The 22,054-nt window shown below is 47.7% G+C and overlaps 1 protein-coding gene across 6 annotated transcripts in view; it reads right to left on the reverse strand.

Annotated features, from left to right (window-relative positions):
• The window catches only part of SCAPER (S-phase cyclin A associated protein in the ER), a 439,677-nt gene that overhangs the window by 366,615 nt on the left and 51,008 nt on the right, over positions 1-22,054 (reverse strand). For all 6 annotated transcript variants that reach the window (XM_070054635.1, XM_051834595.2, XM_070054632.1 and 3 more), the window contains one exon: positions 15,183-15,377. In XM_070054635.1, the coding sequence (XP_069910736.1) occupies positions 15,183-15,377 (195 nt within the window). The remainder of the gene's footprint in view (positions 1-15,182; positions 15,378-22,054) is intronic.

Raw genomic sequence — 22,054 nt, forward strand, 5'->3', positions numbered from 1 at the left:
AGCTCCTCTCCTCTCTTGTCTCTCTCTTACACTCTCCTTCTCCCTCTTTTTTCCCTTCTTTACCCCACCCCTCCTGTCTGCTGGGTTTTAGGTCAAGTGCCTAAGCCCCACGTGGCCAACTAAATATGACATCATGGGCCTAAGGTGTTCTTAGGAAAAACGCAACTGTAACTGTAAAAAGACACTGAGTTTGAAGGAATTTCTCTTTGAATCTAGGAAGATCACTACCTTTGAAAATATCGCTTTGTAACTTGCTGAACTTATTTTGCAATTTATTTTAACAGGTTTCCTGGTAATCAGTACTCAATGAAACAACAATGGGTAATTAGTACTTGTTTTAGATGAATGCAATTTTAATTTTAATTGAATTCAGATAGTGATATTTAATATCAGCATCTTAAGTCATTTAGGTGTAACTGCTAATTTTTTTTTATTTTTTATTTTTTGACAGGCAGAGTGGACAGTGAGAGAGAGAGAGACAGAGAGAAAGGTCTTCCTTTGCCATTGGTTCACCCTCCAATGGCCGCGGCGGCCACGCACCACGCTGATCCGATGGCAGGAGCCAGGTACTTACCCTGGTCTCCCATGGGGTGCAGGGCCCAAGTACTTGGGCCATCCTCCACTGCACTCCCTGGCCACAACAGAGAGCTGGACTGGAAGAGGGGCAACCGGGACAGAATCCAGCACCCCAACCAGGACTAGAACCCGGTGTGCCAGCGCCGCAAGGCGGAGGATTAGCCTAGTGAGCCGTGGCGCTGGCCCTGTAACTGCTAATTTAAATTGGGTTAAGGCAAATGAGATAATGTGTCTAAATGTAAACTCTTGTATACTCACCATGTTAAATTTGTGTTAAAAAATGTTATAGAAATGTGCATTTGGTAAGGAAGGTTAAAAGGAAAGAGTTATTTTGAATAAAGAAAGGACAAGGTTTGTAAGATTGACTTCATCCTGATGGCTAGTTTACTCTAGACTGGAATGGAAATGATGGAATGTTTCAAGTAAGTTGAAGAGGGTATGTGTGGAAGTCACAGAAGGTTACGAAAGAAATCTTGGATATTAATGAGAAAGCCACAGAGGCCTAAAGAGTTAAATGTTTTGTGAAATCCTACAGGTGCTTTCAAAAATGCCATGTGAAGTAAGCACGTGCCTCTTGTTGAGTTTATAATTTTAAACGTGGCAACTGAAAGTCTTTTGTCATCCACAGTTTTATATATCAGATTTGCTGCTCACAAAACTAAAGCGTTGTTGGTTCTGTGCTTAGCTGTCCTCCTATCAGTTCTGATGGACTTTTTCCAGCCACATCTATTGTACTCAGTACTCTGGGATGGCGCTGTAAACAGATGAAACCAATAATGTATTATAGGTACCAACTGAAAGTATGGTTAACTGAGGTTACTAAGAGCAGAAAGTAATTTGAATAAATTGGTAAATTAAAAAACAGTTAAAGAGTTTAAAAAGCTAGTATTGAAACTGCTATATTTGTTACATAATGATTGAAACTGCTTTCTAAGTTTTCATTTGATATTGCTATTGTCAGTAAGTGATCTGGGACCGGCACCCCCATTTCTCTATTCTAAGTCCAACTTGTTCTCTCATTTGTCTATTCTCTTCGAGGCAGGAAACTAATTCTATTCTGAAGGACTCTCCAAGGTGCACAGTTTGATTTTTAGATTAGAGATGGGACTTGAGCACCCCCTTGACTTGCATCCTCTGGTCTGCGTTAGCAAAAATCAGGAGGAAAAGAAAGCTGGGCATCAGAAATGGAAAGATAGGTGGCAGCCTATTAATGGCTGTTCTGTACAGTGATCTGCCCTCAAGGAGACCCAACAGGCCAGTCCACTGCAGTGGCTTTCAGTGTGGAAAGCCTGGGCTTCAGCAGAAATCAGCTTGTGAAGAGCCCTGGCAGCTCTGCCAGCCAAGAGCTGGATCACTGGAAATGGACCTGCCCTGAAGTCGAAGGACTTCAGGTCAGAGCCACAGATCTTATTGGCTCTAAGCTGAAAAGCCCTTCACTCAGTCCAGCTTCCAAGGTGACCACCGCTGCTGAGAAGAGACGGCCAAGTAGGGTCAGCAACACTGCAGGCAGAACTGTAAATTTCCCGTTAGAGATGCCACCTGCCTTCACCTGGCCAGCTCTCCTCCCAGGCCAGGCAGGTAATGGAAGTCAACAGGGTGCCTTCCCCAAGGATGTTCACACCTCCCTTAGGATGTAACCTGTGTGAAGAGGTAAGTCTGGGCCTCTTAACTTACAAGACCTAAAGCCCACCAGATTATTATCAAGCCCCTTCTGTCAGGTTCTATTTGCCTCTCAATCAGAAAACTTAGTTGACTCTACTCCCAACCTGTGTGTATTGATGGTCCTCTCCTCCACCTAATTTGTATGATTATTCAGAATTTCTCTACAGACAAACCCCTCTACCTGCAAAAGTTGAGTGGCCTTTCTCCTGGTCTTGGCTGGATCAGATTTAAACCACATCCATCAAACAATCCTCACAAGGGTCCAGAGACCCCCCCTCATTTCCTCTCCTTTATGAAATCCTTTCATTACCTGGTTAATGCCACTCTTAGGATCATTGGTTGCTATTCTCACCCTGACTTGTATACTGCAGTGTCTGTTGAAGTGTTTACAGCAGGTGATAATGTAACTAACCAAGGCCTTCAGCAACCAGGCAGTCAACCAGATGCTTCTCCATCCATACATGCCTGCCCCTGTGGAGCCCCAAGATACCCCCAGCGGGCCCCTGTAGACGACGTCCCCAGTCAGCAGGAAGTAGCCAGAGACTCATCGTCACCTCCTTTCCTATCATCAAAAGGTCGGGATGGTAGCTTTGGGATCCACATGGAGGGAAGGCCTACACTTCTGGGAATGGAAAGTTCCCACCTGTACTTGCGGGGAAGAAAGTCCTTGTCAAGGTCCCTGCGGGTGCCTAAAGGTCAACCAATGAGGATCAGACCCGCCTCAACCTTTAACCCCCATGCCCTGAATCTATAAAAGGAGCTCTCCCAATCTCTGACACGCGACTTCCCCGGCCCCTGCTCTGTTGCTCTGTTGGGACCGGGGAACCTCGCCCGGGAGCAGAACCCCAATAAAAGCCTGTGAATTAAAAAAAAAAAAAAAAAAAAAGATGCCTGTATTTCATGTTGGTGTACCAGGGTTCGGGCCTCAGCTCTGCTTCCAAGTCCAGCTTCCTGCAAATGAGCACCCTAAGATGAAGCGGGTAATGGGTCAAGAACTTGGGTCCTTGACACCACCCTGCGAGACCCAGACTGAATTCTTCGTTCCTGGCCTCGGCCTGGCCCAGCCCAAGCTGCTGCAGGCATTTGTCTGTGTGTTTGTTTGTTTCTTTCTTTCTTTCTTTCTTTCTTTCTTTCTCTCTTTCTTTCTCTCTTTCTTTCTCTCTTTCTTTCTCTCTTTCTCTCTCTCTTTCTCTCTCTTTCTCTCTCTCTTTCTCTCTCTCTTTCTCTCTCTCTCTCTCTTTCTCCTCCCTCCCTCCCTCTCTCTCTCCCCTTCTCCCTCTCATGAACTTACAAGTAAGTAAAATAAAATTTTTAAAGTTGAAGATCTATGACTGCTAATGCATATTAAGTTATTACCTCAAGTCAGCATATATCTCAAAATCAACATACTCAAATTAAACTTCCCCAGCGTGGCCTGCACGGCTACCTCCTGACAACAGTAAGGCACGCACCTGCTGGAAGACTCTCCCAGTCCACTGCGCCCACATTCAGGCTGAGGCGTCCGCGGCCCTTACTAAACCAACCTTCTCACTCACGAATGCAAAGGCTGGATAAGGAGTGACGGCGTGTTCCTGAGGAGTGACGGCGTGTTCCCGAGGAGTGACGGCGTGTTCCTGAGGAGTGACGGTGTGTTCCTAGAGAGTGACGGCGTGTTCCTGAGGAGTGACGGCGTGTTCCCGAGGAGTGACGGCGTGTTCCCAGAGTGACGGCGTGTTCCTGAGGAGTGACGGCGTGTTCCTGAGGAGTGACAGCGTGTTCCTAGAGTGATGGCGTGTTCCTGAGGAGTGAAGCTGCTAACTGGAAGCCCTGGGATGACTCCTGCCCCATGAGATACCCCGTGCTCCCTGCAAGGGCCAGCACAAATTCCACACGCACAAACACTTCCACGATCCCAAACCCAGAGGTCACCTTCCTCATCGAGTGTAATACCTAATTACTACACACTCAAACCCCACACGTGCTACCTAAGTAACACCACATAGATCTGTAGTGCTGTGCAAGGAAAAATGAAGTTTTTCCTAAAATCTTTATGTTGACTGAAACAGCAAGCATGGAAAAGCATAATTTTATCCCAAAGGCATAAACCAACTATCCTTCCTATTCAGCAATCAAACCTCTAATCCTTTCAATAACCCAGAATAACATAATGGGAGGGTAACCTTTGCTACTGCATCCAGTGGTCTGGGTACCCAGATCTGTTTTCTATGTCACAGTCATATGGTAAATTCCTACCACTCGAAATTAACAGCAATAAAAAAAATTAAAATACAGCCGGCGCCGTGGCTCACTAAGCTAATACTCCGCCTAGCGGCACCGGCACACCGGGTTCTAGTCCCGGTCAGGGCGCCGGATTCTGTCCCGGTTGCCCCTCTTCCAGGCCAGCTCTCTGCTGTGGCCAGGGAGTGCAGTGGAGGATGGCCCAGGTGCTTGGGCCCTGCACCCCATGGGAGACCAGGAAAAGCACCTGGCTCCTGGCTCCTGCCATCGGATCAGCGCGGTGTGCCGGCTGCAGCGCGCCAGCCGCGGCGACCATTGGAGGGTGAACCAACGGCAAAGGAAGACCTTTCTCTCTGTCTCTCTCTCTCACTGTCCACTCTGCCTGTCAAAAAAAAAAAAAAAAAAAATTAAAATACAAAACAATCTCTCAATAAAAGTCTAAGTAACTCAAGACAGCAGCCACAGAAGGAGCAACATGAATGTTCCCTCTTTTAAATAAAGCCTTTAGGGGCCGGCGCCGTGGCTCACTTGGCTAATCCTCCGCCTGCAGTGCCGGCACACTGGGTTCTAGTCACAGTTGGGGCGCCGGTTCTGTCCCGGTTGCTCCTCTTCCAGTCCAGCTCTCTGCTGTGGCCCAGGAGGGAAGTGGAGGATGGCCCAAGTGCTTGGGCCCTGCACCCACATGGGAGACCAGGAGGAAGCACCTGGCTCCTGGCTTCGGATCGGCACAGCTCCAGCCGTAGCGGCCATTTAGGGGGTGAACCAACGGAAGGAAGACCTTTCTGTCTGTGTCTCTCTCTCTCTCTCTCTCTCTCATTGTCTAACTATCTGTCAAATGAAAAAAAAAAAAAAAAAAAGAAATCCTTTAAATAAAAAAGAAAAACTTTGACATTTAATCACTATGAAGGATTTGATTGAAAGCCTTTATATTTTGTTCAGATTCACAAACAGTACTTAAAACATGGCACGTTATAATAAATACTGAATAACAGTTGCTGAATGGAAGTCCACTTCAGTTAACTCTAAGCTAGAGTGCTTTGTCTATTTCTATTCTTCTAAGCTTTTAATGTGAAGTTTTAGAGGAATATTTCCTAATTATAAATGGCCCTATTAACAGTCTCTTTTAATGAGAACTTATCCCATGGGATCCTTTAGAAAATTCAAAACTCCCTTAAGTAATTTCTTGATAAATCTCACATTTTCACTCTGTTGTGAAGAGAGTTGAGTTACAGGGTCAGCATCAGTGAGACTATTAGATTATTTAAGGATATTTAAAGTTTTTTTAATAATGTAACTATCAAAACATTACCATCTGAGGCAAATAATTTTAATTTTTACTAATGCAAAGAGAACAGATTTCATGTATGTCACAGATATAATTTTAAGAAAATAATAAAACTTTCCTTCCTCCCTCCTTATTCCTTCCTTCTTTTTCCCTTTAATTTTTGCAATAACATAACTTCAATTTACTTTATAATTACAGGCTAATGCACCACTAACCATGATGTTCAACAAGTAAAAAGGGGAAAGACCACTGCTCCACAGGAATACAAACAAGGGCTAAAACGACCATCGAGTCGTAAGCTGTCAGTTTCATTCTTACACATTTGCTGTATTCTATATTAACTACCACACATCAGAGAAAACGTGCTATTTGTCATTTGGCGGACTGATTCATTTCACTAAGCATAATGGTTTCCAGATGCAACTGGAACTTCCACACGCATTTTGTTGCAAAAGACAGGATTTCATTCTTCCTATGGCTGAGTAGTATTCCGTAGTGTATGTATACCACGGTTTCATTATCTAGTCATCAGTTGATGGACATCAGGGTTGATTCCATATCTTAGCTATTGTGAATCGAGCTGCTATAAACATGGGAGTACAAGCACCTCTTTCATATACATGCTGATTTCATTTCTTTCAGGATATTCCCAGGAGTAGGACGACTGGGTCACATGGTAGATCTATTTTCAGATTTCTGAGGAATCTCCAAACTCTCTTCCCTAACAGGTGCACTAATTTACAATCCCAACAACAGTGTGTCAGTGTCCCTTTTTCTCCATTTTTGTTTTTTGATACTGGGATGACAGTCATTCTAACTGGGATGAGAGGAAACCTCACTGTGGTCTCTATTTGCACCTCCCTGATGGCTGGTGATCCTGAGCATTCTTCATGCGTCTGTTGTCCACTTGTGTTTCAGTCTTTGAAAAATATCTCTTCACGTCCTTTACCCACTTCTTAGATGAATTGTTTTGTTGTTGTTGAGTTTCTTGAGCTCTTTAGAGATCCTGGATATTAATCCTTTAGTAGGTGCACAGTTTTTGCAAGTATTTTCTCCCGTTCTGATAGTTGCCTCTCCACTTTTGTTAAGTGTTTCCTTTGCACAAAGAAGCTTCTTAGCTTTCATTTGTTTATTTTCGCCTGTGCTTCTGGGGTCTTTGCCAAGGAGTCTTTGCCTTGCAGAGTTTCCCCCGATGTTTTCCTCTAGTAATCTGATGGTATCAGGTCATAGATTTAGATCTTTGATCCACTGTGAGTTGATTTTTGTACAATGTATAAGGTAGGGATAGGAAGTAATTTTAAAGCAAAAAATTACTAAAAAAAAAAAAATCCTTGCAGCTGGAGCTGATATGTCAAGAACAAATAAATTACCAAGGGAGGAGTGTAAAATATTAACATATATATTTGGGGTTGCCTTAAATTTTTACTGGAACGCCATAAAGTAGGTTTAAGGCCCATTTACTATGTTTTTACTATGCGTACCCAATGTGTAGTAGAAACAAAATTAACAGACAGCATGGTCTCCATTGAAGATGCTTCCAATTTTACTGAAATCACAAACTACCAAATAAAGAGGCCATGATTAAACTTCAAAGTAAACAGTCGTTATGGAAGAAAGTCACAGACGACAACATAAATCTTCAACTATATTACATGAAAAAGTCTTACTTATACTATATACAAGGGATCTTCAAAAAGTTCATGGAAATTCATTTTACAGAAAAAGCTACGCATGGGGGCTGGTGCTGTGGTGCAGCAGAATAAGCTGTGACCTGCAGCACCAGTATCTCATATGGGTGCCGGTTCAAGTCCCGGCTGCTCCACTTCAAAACCAGCTCCCTAATAACGCGCCTGGAAAAGCAGTGGAAGATGGTCCATGCCCTGGGACCTTGCTGCCCATGCGGGAGACCCAGAAGAAGTTCCTGGCTCTTAGCTTCAGCCTGGCCCAGCCCTGGTTGTTGTGGCCATTTAGAGAGTGGACCAGCAGATGGAAGATCTCTAACTCTGCCTTTCAAATAAATCCTTACAATTTTTTTTAAAATATAACAAAATAAAAATAGGAAAAAAGGCATGCATGGATTTCTAACTTTTTCTGTACCAAAATAAATTTATCTTTAATTTCATTGTTCCATAAACTTTGTAAAGTGCACTGGTCCATATCCGTTAACTCCCCAAAGTGTTCAACTGCACTCATTTAATTATTTTCTTATTGAAGGTTGTCTGGACATTTATAAGTAAATTATCCTTCTCAGTTCATGTCTGCATTATCATTTTAATGTAATTAGCGAAAAACCAACAAAAAGACCCCAACCCCATAATCAATAATTGCAGTATTCCCACTGAACGTAGAGAACGCTTCCCTGAGACATCAGAGTACCCAGCAACTGGGAGCAACTAAAACTTCCAGCGTCCTGGTCATTGTCATCCAGGTGGGCCTGGCGGCGGCACACCTCCAAACACGGCCTCTGCGTTATTAAATCACTAGGCCACTATAAAGAAAACAATAACCAAGGCATACACTGCGGCCGCATGGTGCTCCAGCTGGATCTCACCTCACCCGGCTGTCTCACCCTCTTCTCAAACAGGAAACAGGAAGCCTCTGGCCTAAGGAGAGTGGGCAGGATGTTCCTGGAACACAACCTTCTCTGAAAATCCTCAAGATTCTACCTCTCTCTGCTTCCTCAAGAATAGTACCCCAGCCGTAGCGGCCATCTAGGGGGTGAACCAACGCAAGGAAGACCTTTCTCTCTGTCAAATAAATAAATAAATAAATATTTTTAAAAAAAATGAATAGTATCTCAACTCCTGGACTTGCCCCAAGGGCACTCACCGATTTCGGATCCACCAGAACACGACCCAGACATCAGAACGTAACTGTCACTCAATAAACTTTCTGGATTCATGCTTACATTTTTCATCTCTTGGCCTTGTTCTATTCAGTCGACCTACTCTGTGTACTATAAAACATTTACATGTGTAGGGGAGTGACAGAGAGAAGGTGCCTGTTTCAACGTGGCACCTCGGCAAGGGGCCGGAGCGTGCAGTCTCCTACAGAAAGGCCCGGTCAGACGCCAGCTGGCCGGTGGAGCAAGCCTGCACAGGGTTTGCGGAGGGCCTTCTATCAGGGGAACAGGAATCTCAAGGGGGCAGTCTCCAGGGGGCTCGAGGCACTGCGCGGTTCAGGGGGACTGCGGCTGTGGGGGTCCACCAGCACCGCTCAGTGACGTCTAGGAACAAGGAGAAGTGAAAGCAGAGGCACGTCTGCCGGCCTCCTCGCCACGACAGGGCCCGCTGGCTGGCAGCCCTTCCTCACTGCCCAGGGACAAGGCCACATTCCCAACTCTGTTGATGATCCTTCCCCTCCGTGTTAACACAGCAGGGGATAAGCGGAACAGAGACTGAACTGCCCAAGTCCTAAGTCCGCACCTCTTACAAACCCCTAACAACAGCTGTTCCCGTAACAGGAAATGCAAATCAACATCAGACAACTGAAATAGCAGCTTCCTCAGATGCAGTTACCTGATTCCAGTATGAAGACATCTCAAGGTCGAAGACAATAATGTCCGAGTCACTAATCTCTTTCTAGACTCATCCAAAACTCATGTCTAAGAATGAAATGAGTAGAAAGGTAAACCCAGAGAGTTCCCGAAACACAATTATGCACCAAATGAATGTGATGGAAAGAGAGAGTGGCGCTGAATCTCACCCTCCACTTCTACTCTTGCGCCGATCTGACTTCAACCAACATCTGCTCCCAACACCACATTCCCTGTATTCAGGTAGAAACTACAGGTGGCTGCTATTGAGACTAAGACCAACAAAGTCCAGGGCTGAGCATCTTCCTCCCTCCTCCCTCCCTCCCTCCCTCTCTTTCTGTTTGAAGATTTTATTTATTTAAAAGTCAGAGTTACAGAGAGAGAGAGAGAGAGAGAGAGGTCTTCCATCCTCTGGTTCACTCCCCAAATGGCCACAAACAGCTTGGGCTGGGTCAGCCTGAAGCCAGGAGCTTCTTCTGGGTCTCCCACGTGGGTGCAGGGGCCCAAGCATTTGGCCCATTTCCTGCTGCTTTCCCAGGAGCATTAGCAGGGAGCTGGATTGGAAGTGGAGCAGCCAGGACAACCAGCGCCCACATGGGATACTAGTGTCCCAGGTATTGGCTTTACCTGTATGCCACAATGCCACCCACAGGGCCTAGGTTATTTCATCCTGTTTTATTATGTCAGTTCCCCAGGTGCCAGCACTGTGGTGTAGTAGGTTAAACCTCCACCGGCCACCCCAGTGTCCCATGTGGGTACCAGTTCATGTCCCAGTTGCTCCTCTTCTAATGCAGCTCCCTGCTTATGGCCAGCGAAATCAGTGCAAGATGGCCCCACTGCTTGGGCCCCAGGACCCTCGTGGGAGACCCAGAGGAGGCTCCTGCCTCCTGGGCTTCCGAAGGGCCCAGCTCCAGCCATTGAGGCCACCTGGGGAGTGAAGCAGCAGATGAAAGATCTCTGTCTCTGTCTCTCTCTAACTCTGCTTTTCAAATAAATAAATAAATATTTTAAAAATTATTCTAGTTCTCAAATGAGAGGCACTAAATCCTCTTGTAATTAGTTTCCATTTGGAATCTCAAAGTCTCCCAAATTATAGGCAGTGCCAGACTTTAACTGTGGATCCTATAGACTCAGATTCCCTGCGCTCCGCTATCAGGAACAGCCAGCCAGCTCAGCAGAGATTATAACAAGTGTGGGAAAGTCACTAAGATCACGTCGCAGGATGTTTCTGGTTTTGTTTCTCTTATTTATTTGAGAGACACAGTGATGGAGATAGGGCACTCCTCTGCTATTCACTCCCCAGATGTCCACAACAACCAGGACGGACCCAAAGTCAGAATCTGGGAACTCAATCCAGGGCTCCCATCACCCAAGCCATCATCTGCTGCCTCCCCACGTCCGCAATGACAGGAGCCAGAACCGGGAGTCAAACACAGGCCTAGATGGGGAATCTAGGCATCCCCGCTCGCTTCATAACTGCTGGACAAATGCCCGCTCCCAGGAGGATGTGCTAAAAACCAAAACGAAGAGTATATTCTGGATTCACACGGCCACAGAGATAATCGTCAATCAAGTTTTATAACAGGAGGGCAATATGCTCTGAGAAGATTAACACTACTGGTAAGAAGTCTCAGCTAGCAGACAAAACTAGAGGGGGTCATAGCCACAAGAACAAAAAAACAGTCCACCAGCGACCAAAAGGCACACCAGGAAAAAGGCAGGAGGCTGGTGAACTTGTTAAGAAAGTACAAAAGGAGGAGGCCGACATTTTGGCACACCGAGTTAGGCTGCCACCTGCAACACCAGCATCCCATGTGGGCGCCAGTTCAAGTCCAGCTCTCCACTTCCAATCCAGCTGTCTGCTAATGAGCCTGGGAAACCAGCAGAAATGGCCCCTCCATCATAAAGCCGATGTTTGTTCTTCAGCAGAATTCTTTCCAGGCTGATGTCTCATCCTTCCTAGTGCCCGAAACTAGACCTGCGCAGACAGGCTATAACAAACTAGTGTAAGTTTACATCAGCGGACAGTAACTGAAATCCACTGGTGGTTTTTCCACAATGGGATTTTCCATGAAGTTTCTGAAGACTCCTTGGAGAGGAATCTTGGGTTTTTCTCAGTAATTACTCAGCTAAACCCTAAACCTGCTGAGAATGATCGGTGAAACTCAGAACTTTTCAGTCTCAATGATCAAAGCATAGTTTTAAATCCCACCTATGGAGCTGATGCTACAGTGGGCTAAGCCTCCGCCTGCCGTGATGGCATCCCATATGGGTGCCAGTTCGAGTCCTGGCTGCTCCACCTCCAATCCAGCTCTCTGCTAGGGCCTGGGAAAGCAGAAGAAGATGGCCCAAGTGCTTGGGTCCCTGCATCCACGTGGGAGACCTGGAGGAAGCTCCTGGCTCCTGGCTTCACATCGCCCCAGATCCAGCCATCGTGGCTATCTGGGGAGCAGATGGAAGACCTTTCTCTGTGTCTGCCTCTCTGTCTCTAGCTCTGCTTCTCAAATAAATAAAATCTTTAAAAAAAAAAATCCCAGCTATGGACAGTCTGCCTCGATAGCACAGGAGGAATGACACGGGCTCCACCAGATGACTGTGCAGGAGAAAAGCAGGGTCCTGCTAATGGTGTCATCTCTGTCCTCCCGTGTTCCCCTGGGAAAGCCCCTCTGCCCACTCTCCTATCTTCACAAACATGTCCCCGGCCCTAAGTGGCAGCCGTGGGACCAGAGCACGGAGTACCTAGGGGCTAGCCTGACACAGTGACAGGCCTGCTGCCGTCACGCCAGGCACCGTGTCCCGGTCTTTGTCGGACTCAGTCTGAGAGCAAACGCCTCTGCGCCTCTCCAGTGGACAGCGCTGACGGCCATCAGGTGTGGCTCTAGGCAGCGTGCAGCTGCATCCGGGTGCCCGCTGCCCAGCTCCACCAGAATTCTACATCTACTCCCGTGACGCCAGCGTCTGCATCGACATCTGCACCCCTCCCCTCACATAAACCACCAGACTCACGGGGGTCTTCTCCACTCCACCACCAAGAATGTCTTCTGGGGCATCCTACCCCAGAGGCCCCACCCAGCTGCCGCTGGCTACTCCAGAGAGCCGACTGTGCAGGGGGAGCACCAAGACAGCTGCAGACCCCAGACTGCGGCCAAGGGCGCCCCCCAGCGTCCACACACCACATCCAGCCCCTCCCACACTGAAAGGGGAAGCAAGGAAAGGAAAGTGGTTTCCCAGCCGTCTCTGCCCCAAGCTCCCCCTGCACACTCCGGAGGGAACACCTAGCCAGAGAAGACGCCTGGACTCCTCTTTCTGCAGCCACCCCTTAAACGTCACGACCGGTTCTCCCCAGCCTCGCCTTCATTACTGAGTTAATGGAGCTTCTGTGAGAAGAGCGAGCCACCGCTTCCTGAACTTTGCTTGTTCATGCCCTGGGCCACTTGGAGGGGGGCAGAGCTGTGAGTCAGGCGATGTAAGAAGTGGCTGCTTCCTCTTCGAGGAAGACTCCGGGCAAACAAGAAACACGCACTTCAACACTGTGCCACAGCTGAACCACAGAATACAGTGCTCACTGCCCCTGACATGAGAGACAAAACCAGGCTTCAGTTATGTAACTTAGGCTAAACATAAAAATCAGACACACAGACACATCTTTCAATGCATCGACTAAACAAGCGACCACCTGCAAAATAGGGGGAAATCCTTGTGCCACACGGCTCAGAGAGGCACTAACCAAGTAAGAGGATGAATGGCAGTGCTTCATAATGAGAACAGAGCAAAACAGAAGCAGATTTAAAAACAGCAACACTAAAAACATGAGAGGAAATCTACAATCCACCCAACAAATTTCTATTATTATTAAGCTTTCATAGAATTGTAGATGAATGAGTGACAGAATCGGGGGAAGAAAGAGCCATGCTTCCTTCTGGCCAATCTTACCCCTCTCAAACAGTGAGGAAGGAGCAGGTGTGGCGCAGGTTAAACTACCACTTGGGACACCTGCAGCCAGCTGCTCCACATCCAACCCAGCTTCTTAAAAATACATCCTGGGGGGGGGGGGGGGGCAGGCGATGATGGCTCAAGTGTTTGAGCTCTTGCCTCCCACATGGGGGACCCAGATGGAACCCCAGGCTCCAGGCCTCGGTGTGACGCAACCCCGGCTGCTGCAAGCATTTGCAAAGTGAACCAGTGGATTGAAGAACAATCAATCAATCAGTCTGTCGCTCTGCCTTTCAAGTATATGAAAATCAACATCTTTAAAAATAAAATTTTTCTAAAAAAATAAAATAAAAAAAAAAAAAGAAGCTGCTATCAGAGACTAGCATGACAGTGTCTGCTCATCGCAGACAGGACTGACTGATTGCACTTGGCCAGTCTCACTTCTTCACATTTTCCAAACAAATTTTACTTCTTCAGGCAGCTTCTTGCTATTTTTAATCACCAAATCAAGGACCCACGGATCTGGTCTCTGGGGTTCACCTATGGCTTACCTGGACCCACAGGACAATTCACAGAAGGGAACTACAATCCAGGTCTAAGTCCAGTGGGCTTTCCACCACACACGCAGACTCATTCTCCTCCAGGGATACATTACTCTAAAGACATTTTCTTAAACTATGCGACGGGAAGCAGCCTTCTGGCCCAGAGGTAAAGACGCCTGTGTCCCGTGACACAGTGCCTTGGTTCGATTCCCGGCCCTAGCTCCCGACTCCAGCTGCCCACGAAGGTGGATGCTGCCTCCCGTGGGAGAGGCCTGAACTGCAGCCCCAGGACTGCCTGACCCCAGCGCAGCCCCCGCTGCTGCAGGCTCTCAGGAGCTGCACAGCGGACAGGAGCTCTGTCTCTCTACCTCTCAAATAAATAACACAAAAACAAAAGATTTTTACTTGCTAAAAGCAACAACAGTAATTCTGACAAGCACACCATGCATCTGGATGGCTTTAACTACCGTTCACCTTGAAGCCTGCTGCCAATGAATCATATTTTTAAGCAGGTCTATAAGCTATTAGGCTGTTTCCAATTTAAAAGGAAACACAGCTGCTGCCTCACCATGTAGCTTTTCTCTGACCCTTCATATATTTCAAAGGCTAAATAATGAATTCCAGGGTTTTCAACCATGTTCACCATAAACACAGGAGTCGTCTCTTTAATATTTCTATGAAGATGTATCACTCTGGCTTTTCTCAAAATAATTTTATTCAATAAAAATTCATAATATATAGCTTGTATTTACTAGAGGGCCAGGCTTTTCAGCGAATTTTTAGACAGACCATGTCTGTTCAGTGTCCTATGACAAACACAAGGTTATCTATAATTAGAAAACACACCTTACAGTGACATTCCAGTCCCACCCAGGATTGTTTATGGCTGGCCATCAATCTCACTTTCCTCTGACCAGCTCCAATCAGGAGAATGATAAGTATCTGAATGGAAAGGGAGCAACGTCCAATTAAAAGACACTAAACATGAAACCAAAGAATGTGAAAATCTCACTAGTGCCACCTACAGGACCAAAGGAAAATGCATATAAGAAAGATTAAAAAGTCATTTGTGTGTGTGTTTATGTGTATAGTGTGCAAACTGTGTGTGTATGTATGTATAGCGTGCAAACTGTGTGTGCGTATACACACAAACCTGATTCCTTGGCCAGGACGATGCATCAAGACAGCTTTCTACCACAATAAAAAGCACAACCCACGCCCCCCCCCCCCAAAAAAAAAAAACTCTCTTCAGAATCAAAGCCTGAAGCACAGTGCTGACTTTACTGTGCCCATCAGGAGAATAATTTCTCCCAAGAGGTTAACGAAAGCGTGCAGGATCTATTCAAACCAGAAACCGAGAGAACCGACACAGTCCGACGAAGCCGAGGGTGGAGAATCTGCCAACAGGCGCCGCGCCTCGGAGCCAGCCTACCTTACATTCCACCACGCTCTGGTCGGATTCACAGGTGACATAGATTTCATCCACCGCCCGGCGAAGGTTGTCAAACAGAAAGGCCCAGTACCGAGCCCGCAGGTCGACCTTGCGAGGGTGCCTCGTCTTGGTGGGACTCTTGTCAAAGTGCTTCTCTCCCGCCGTGGACGTTCCTTTACAGTCTACCGCCGCGTTCTGGTGGGGTGAAACAGGAAAACACGTAAATAAGTGAGCACCTGGGGACTGGATTTTTGTATAAAAATAAATTTTAAGTAAGCACTTTGTATTCAACATAAATACTTAAAGACAAGGTACTCTTCACTCATATAACTCTTCAGTTCCTCACACAAGCTGTTGGCCTTAAAAAGAACAGGTCTGTGAGCTCAGTGTTATTTCCAGCCCGTCCGACTGAAGAGGAGGATGACGAGCGGTGAAGAAATCCTGGGTAAAATCAAGCTCTGAGGCCACTGCTGATTCGCGGCAACACACAGACTGCAAGTTCAAACACTTGTAGACCAACAAATAAGTCACACAGATCTCCACTTACAAATGCCATACCCAGGAGCTCTACATTCAGTCACTTGATTTTATCTTAAACTATGTTTCCACCAAAAGGGAAGACTAACATAGAGATCGGGGAGTAATTACGAGAGAAGTGAAAGAACAAAGCTACAGAGCAGACGCCCAGTGAAGCAGCTTTGGTGCTCACCCGGCTCTTTCTTCCGATGCTCAGCAGACTTCAGAGGCACAAAATTACAGCCTGCGGCTTCAAGGGCTGACCACAGACGCACCCACCAAGATCACGGGTCTGAAGTGTACAGAGGCGAGGGGAGCACGGGAGGGGAGGAAGGTGAATGGCTGGCTGGCTCGCCTGCCCTCCAGCTGGAGCAACAGCCATGCCCAGGCCGTGTGGCTTGCCAGAGTGCAGAGCCCCTGACACGAGGCTAGTGTGCTCATGCACTCTTCTACGGGCCTCATCCCTGGTTTCTACAGCATCATCACCACCGAAAAGCAGGCACGGGTGTGCGAGCGCACGGACACACACACACACACACACACACGGGCAGAGATGGAGCAGCTCCCCCTCCTTGCACGGCAGCCCCCTCAGACTATCACTGCCAGACTTCGCAAGAAGAAACTTGGAGATATTTTACCTGAAAGGCCTGGTCCAGGCCCGAATTCTCAATGAAGATGGGAAATGTCACCTTTTCACCAACATTCAAACGATAAACTTGAAGGTAATTTTCAACAATTAACAACACATACCTCAATTGTTCTCCACGTACTTTCTTGCCTTAAATAGTAATTTTTTAAGGTTTATTTTTATTTGAAAGGCACAGTTACAGAGAGGCAGAGGCAGAGAGAGAGATCTTCTATCCTATGTTCACTCCCCAGATAGCCGCAATGGCCAGAACTGGGCCAATCCAAAGCCAGGAGCAAGGAGCTTCTTCCAGTGCAGGGCCATCCTCCACTGCTTCCCCAGGCCATAGCAGAGAGCTGGATCAGAAGTGGAGCAGCGGGGACTCGAACCAGCGCCCATATGGGATGCCGCCACTGCAGGCATCAGCTTTGCCTGCTATGCCACAGCGCCAGCCCCCTAAACAGTAATTTATTTTACTATGTCAAAGAGTCCCAGTTTGGGCTAAATCAGACTCAAAATCCAATTCAAGCAGTGTCTTCCCCAGAACAAAGCTTTATTCTATTACTTTGCTAATAACAAAAACAACAATTGACACAGGACTATACATGAAAAATCAACTTCATAAAATCTCCTGCCCACCTTGATACAATGTTGAAAGGACCTATTAACTGCACTGCACAGAGTAGAAAACTGGGGTCGGAGGCCAGGTGATCTGTCCACCGTGTAGAGCGTGGGAGACCAGCTCCCGCTGCAGCTCTCTGGCGACACAGCAGGCACGGGCGTGGGGCCAACAGCTCTCTACCAGAGGGCCCAGATGACCTGATTTCTCTTCCATACAACATCAGAGTTAAAGTCAACTCAAGAAGGTTCCTGAATTATATCTCCCTCACAAACCTTTTTTTTTTTTTTTCACATTGATCAGCAAAGAGTATTAGTAGCTTCCTACAAACCCAGCCTGTAATCTTACAAAATTCACATCAAATCAAAAATCACAGAGGCTGAAAAAGCAGTAGAAGTTTCAAAGTATGGGGACTTTTCCTGCTTCTGATGAAGATCACAGCCTCGACAGACATTGTGGTGCAGCAGGTTAAGCTGCTGCCTGCGACGCCAGCATCCCATATGGGCGCCAGTACGATTCCAGCGGCTCCACTTCCAATCCAGCTCCCTGCTCATGCACCTGGGAAAACAGCAGAGGACTGCCCAAGTCCTTTGACCCTTGCACCCATGTGGGAGACTCAGATGCAGTTCCAGGCTCTTGGCTTCAGTCTGGCCCAGCCCCGGCCATCGCAACCTATCTGGGGAGTAACCAGCAAATAGATTAACTGATCAATCGACCTTTCTCTCTGTATGTCTCTCCCTCTCCCTGACTCTGCCTTTCAAATAAACAAAAATGCATCTTCAAAAATTAGTTATAATGCTATTTTTAAAAAAGGGTCATAGCAGCAACAGTCGCAGAGGCAGATGCATCCCACATCCGCGACATTCTTGCTGCTGTGGGCCCTGCACTGCGCCCAGGGCTTCACGTACAGTAGCACCGCATTTCGTCTTTGAAGCCACTTGGAAACACTCCGTCAGCTCCACTTCACAGAGGAGGAGAGTGAGGGCAGCTGGAGTAAATGAGGTCTCACGCAGACCAGTGACAGGGCCGGGACTGGCTCCCTGTGCCTGACTGCACAACCAAAGGGAAAGAGGGAGAAAGGAACTGAGATTCCGCACTCATCCCTCTCTGAGGGGCTCGCTGGTTCTCGAGATTCCGAAGAAGCCTCTGGACAGACCACGCAGATCCACAGACCACTGGACACACAGTCCACGCTCACAGACCCCACCCTGAATTCCGGCTCAAGAAGCTCTCTTCTGACAGAGTGATTAAGCCACCTCATGGGACAATCACATCCCATTCTGGAGTGTCTGGGTTCAAGTCCCAGCTCTGCTCTCGATTCCAGCTCCCTGCTAACGTGCCCCCTCAATCACCAGGGTCCTTGCCACCCACGTGGGAGACCCACATGGGAGTCCAGGCTGCTGGCTTCAGCTGGTGAATCAGCGGAAAAGAGGCCATCAATGGGTGGGAGCTGTGTGCACATCTCAAATAAAATAAATAAAATTTCAAAGAAGAAAAAAAGCAGCTCCCTAGATTGTGCAAGCATCTGAAATTATCTTAAGCACAGAAATGAAGTCTTGAGGCTGGCGCTGTGGTGCAGTGGGCTACAATCCCATACGGGCGCTAGTTCAAGTCCTGGCTGCTGCTCTTCCAATCCAGCTCTCTCCTGTGGCCTGGCAAAGCAGTGGAAGATGGCCCAAGTGCCTGGCTCAGCTCCAGCAATTGCAGCCAGCTGGGGAGTAAACCAGCAGATTGTCTGTGACTCTACCTCTCAAATGGAAGCGTTGGGGGGGGGGAGGGGGGGATCAGTCTTGGGGCTGGTATTGTGGCACAGTAGGTAAAGCTGCTGCCTGCAACACCAACATCTCATATGGGTCCTGGCTGCTCCACTTCCTACTCGTTCCTTGCTACTGCGCCTGGGAAGGTGGGAGAAAATGGCCCAAGTGCCTGGACCTCTGCACCTACATAGGGGACCTGTATGAAGCTCCTGGCTTCTGGTTTCAGCATGGCCCAGCCCTGGCCTATGCAGACATCATGGGAATGAACCAGAGGATGGAAGATCTCTCTGTGTTTCTCCTGCAACAAATAAATCTTTAAAAAAATAAAAAAAAAAAGACCTATTGTGGACATCCACTTCTGAGATAACAGACTGTTATATTAGTATGTGTTAACTCAGGGAAAATTAAATAAATAATTATTTATACATCAGTGTACTTAGTACCTAATTTCTAATGTAATATAAACTGACAAATGCATAAACTAGCTTTTTAGTAATTTGGCCATAAAAGTAATACATACTCTTCAGAGACAGACACGTAATGATACTGCACGGAGACGCCAATGATTAAATCAGTTAAGATCGACTGACCTATTTGAAAGGCAGAGGTAGAGAGGGGGAGATGGGGAGAAAGGGAGAGCTCTTCTGTCCCCTGGTCCACTCCACAGAAGGCCTCAACAGCCAAGTCTGGGCCAGGCCAAAGCCAGGAAACAGGAGCTACACACTGGTCTCCCACGTGGATGGCAGGGGCCCATGTATTTGGGCCATCTGCCATCTTCCCACAGAGCACTCGCAGGAGGCTGAGCTGGAAGCAGAGTAGCTGGGACTCTAACCAGCACTGCAAGATGGGAGGCTGGTGTCGTGGGCAGCTTCCACCCACTGTGCCGTAACAGCAGCCGCCACCAGCACCACCCCACTTTTTTTTTTTTTCACCTACTACATACCAGGTATTCCCTTTAACTCATACATACAGATTAGGTTAATGGACCCTCAGAATAAGTCAATAGGGTATCACTAACCCCACTTTATAGGTGAAAATAATATTAACACCTAAGCACACATTACCCCAAACCCATAACTGTTCATGCTGTGTCATTTCTGGTTCATAAAGCACTTGCAGCATGTTGTACTTGAAATAACGCTGAAACGCTCTCTGTCCCCTCCCCTCCCCTTGTTTGCAGAGGCCCTGACCGTGAACTCGGTGCACGTTCTTCCAGGACCTGTTTCTTCACCACACACCCACACAGGGAGCCACCGCAGTGGGTGCGGGGAAGACGCCTTCTTCTGGCTGAAGACGCCTGCTCACACCTAAGTGGATGCAAATAGCAAGGAGGCAGCTGCGATGGACATGGTGGACATGAAGCCAGGAGAAAATGCAAGTGCACAGAGAAGGGCCAAGAAGTGCTCTGAGACGCTCTATTGGAACAGGTTAGGAATAGGAACAAAGCCAGCAAAGCAGACTGGGAAGGAGCATCCGAGTGAAGACCCAGGACCCCGGGCACGGAGTATTGACCAGGGCATCCAAAGCGTCAACTGCTCGTCAGTCGACTAAGAGGGCGGGGACGCAACCACAGGACTCACCAACGTCAGAGTCACCACTGACCTCATCAAGCGTTCTTTCAGCAGAACAAGGGGCACAAACGCTTTTCATTTAGGAAGCCAGCTGCAACCGGACGTTTGTTCACGGGTGAGAATACGCGGCAGAGGCAGAAGCTGCCGGCACAGGACAGATCCTGAGAAGGGAGCAGCTCGGGGACCTGGCGTCCCTAAGGAGGTGAGAGCTGGGTCGGAGCAGTTTTGACCACGTGGGTCAAATGGCAGTGAAGTCATCGCTGTGGCTGGGGGAGCAAGGGGAAGTCCTCTTCCCGCTATTTTTACTTTCTCAGTGAAACAGGAAGCAGGCATGATCAGAGAGTGAACACGGAGCAGAAAGTACTGAAACCTGAAGAGAGATGAGACAGCGTGATGCGCTCCCGGGGACTCACCAGGGAAATGCACCTGGCGGGGCGCTGGGACAGGGCTTCCCGTGGGTTACCGGCTAGCAGTGTAGAAGAGCCCACTCAACGTGATCAGCACTCTTCTCCAGCTACATCCAGATGCGTGAGATGCAGGGCAGAACAGGCAGAAGGCGGACATAACCAGGACACCCATCAAGAATACTAACAGGGGCAGAGTCGCGAGACCATGCAAGGAAATGATTCTGACAACAGACAAACCGTGGAGACCCAGGTAGGTCTTCAAGGGGGTGTGCACCAATGGAGGTGAAGGTCCAGTGTGGCAGGAAGCTGGAGGCAGGAACCAGAGCCAGGCGTGGAGCCCCACGGCGCCCGAGTTTCCTGCCACACTCTACAGCTACTTCTTCCAGGCCTCCCTCTCTTCCTGCTCAAGTACATCTGTTAACAGTTCTGCAAATGGTCCACGTGCGGCTGCTGTGGGTCCAATGTCCCCCAGAGTCCCATGGAAATGTAATTCCCAGTGCGACAGTGCTGACAAGTGGGGGGCTCGGCAAGGTGACCGGCCACGGGGAACGGATCAAGGCCATTCCTGCAGAAGCGGCTTCCACGAGACGCCTCCCACCACCACCACGCAGCAAGAGGCCTCCCCACACTGCACTTCCCAACCGGCAAAGCAGGGAGCCAAATCAACTTCTCATTTATAAACTACCAGTCTGCGGTGTTCCCTCACAGCAGCACAAAACCAACCAAGGGAAGGACAGTCATTTAGTCTCTCCGCATCTACAAATGCCTCTACTTCACTCTCGCAATTGAATGATCGCTTGGCTGGGCAGAGCATTCTGGGTTAAAAGTAATTTTCCTCATAAGTTAGAAGGGATTGCTCCACTATCCTTCTGTTGATAGCAAGGCTGCTCTTAGCCTGTCTTCCTCTGTGGGTTTGTTTATTTCTTGGTAATCTTAAAGATTTCTTTCTTAATCTTGACATTCTGCAGGTTCTTGAGAACATCTCCAGGTGTGAATCTATTTTTATTTATCCTGCTCAGCTCCACAGTTTATATTCTGAACCCCTGGAGAACTCAGGAGATAAGGGAAACTTTCAACACACCCACTATGCATTCTCTAATTTCAGAACTCTTAGAAGACATAGAATATCATTTCTCAATCTTAAAACAATCTTTCACGTTTTCTATCTCTTCAGTTCTCTAAGCTGTATTCTAAATCCACCTCAGTAGTGTCTTCCAACTTACAACTGTCTTCCAATCTAATTTCCTGCCCAGAATATCACTTATGCCATTAATTATAGCTTATAAACATCTCATTGATAGGGGCAGTGCTGTAGCACAGGGGGTTAAGCTGCCACCTGCGACACTGGCATTCCATATGGGATCTGGTTCATGTCCC

The sequence above is a fragment of the Oryctolagus cuniculus genome, chromosome 12 (genome assembly GCF_964237555.1).
Source record: "Oryctolagus cuniculus chromosome 12, mOryCun1.1, whole genome shotgun sequence".
Classification (NCBI taxonomy): domain Eukaryota; kingdom Metazoa; phylum Chordata; class Mammalia; order Lagomorpha; family Leporidae; genus Oryctolagus; species Oryctolagus cuniculus.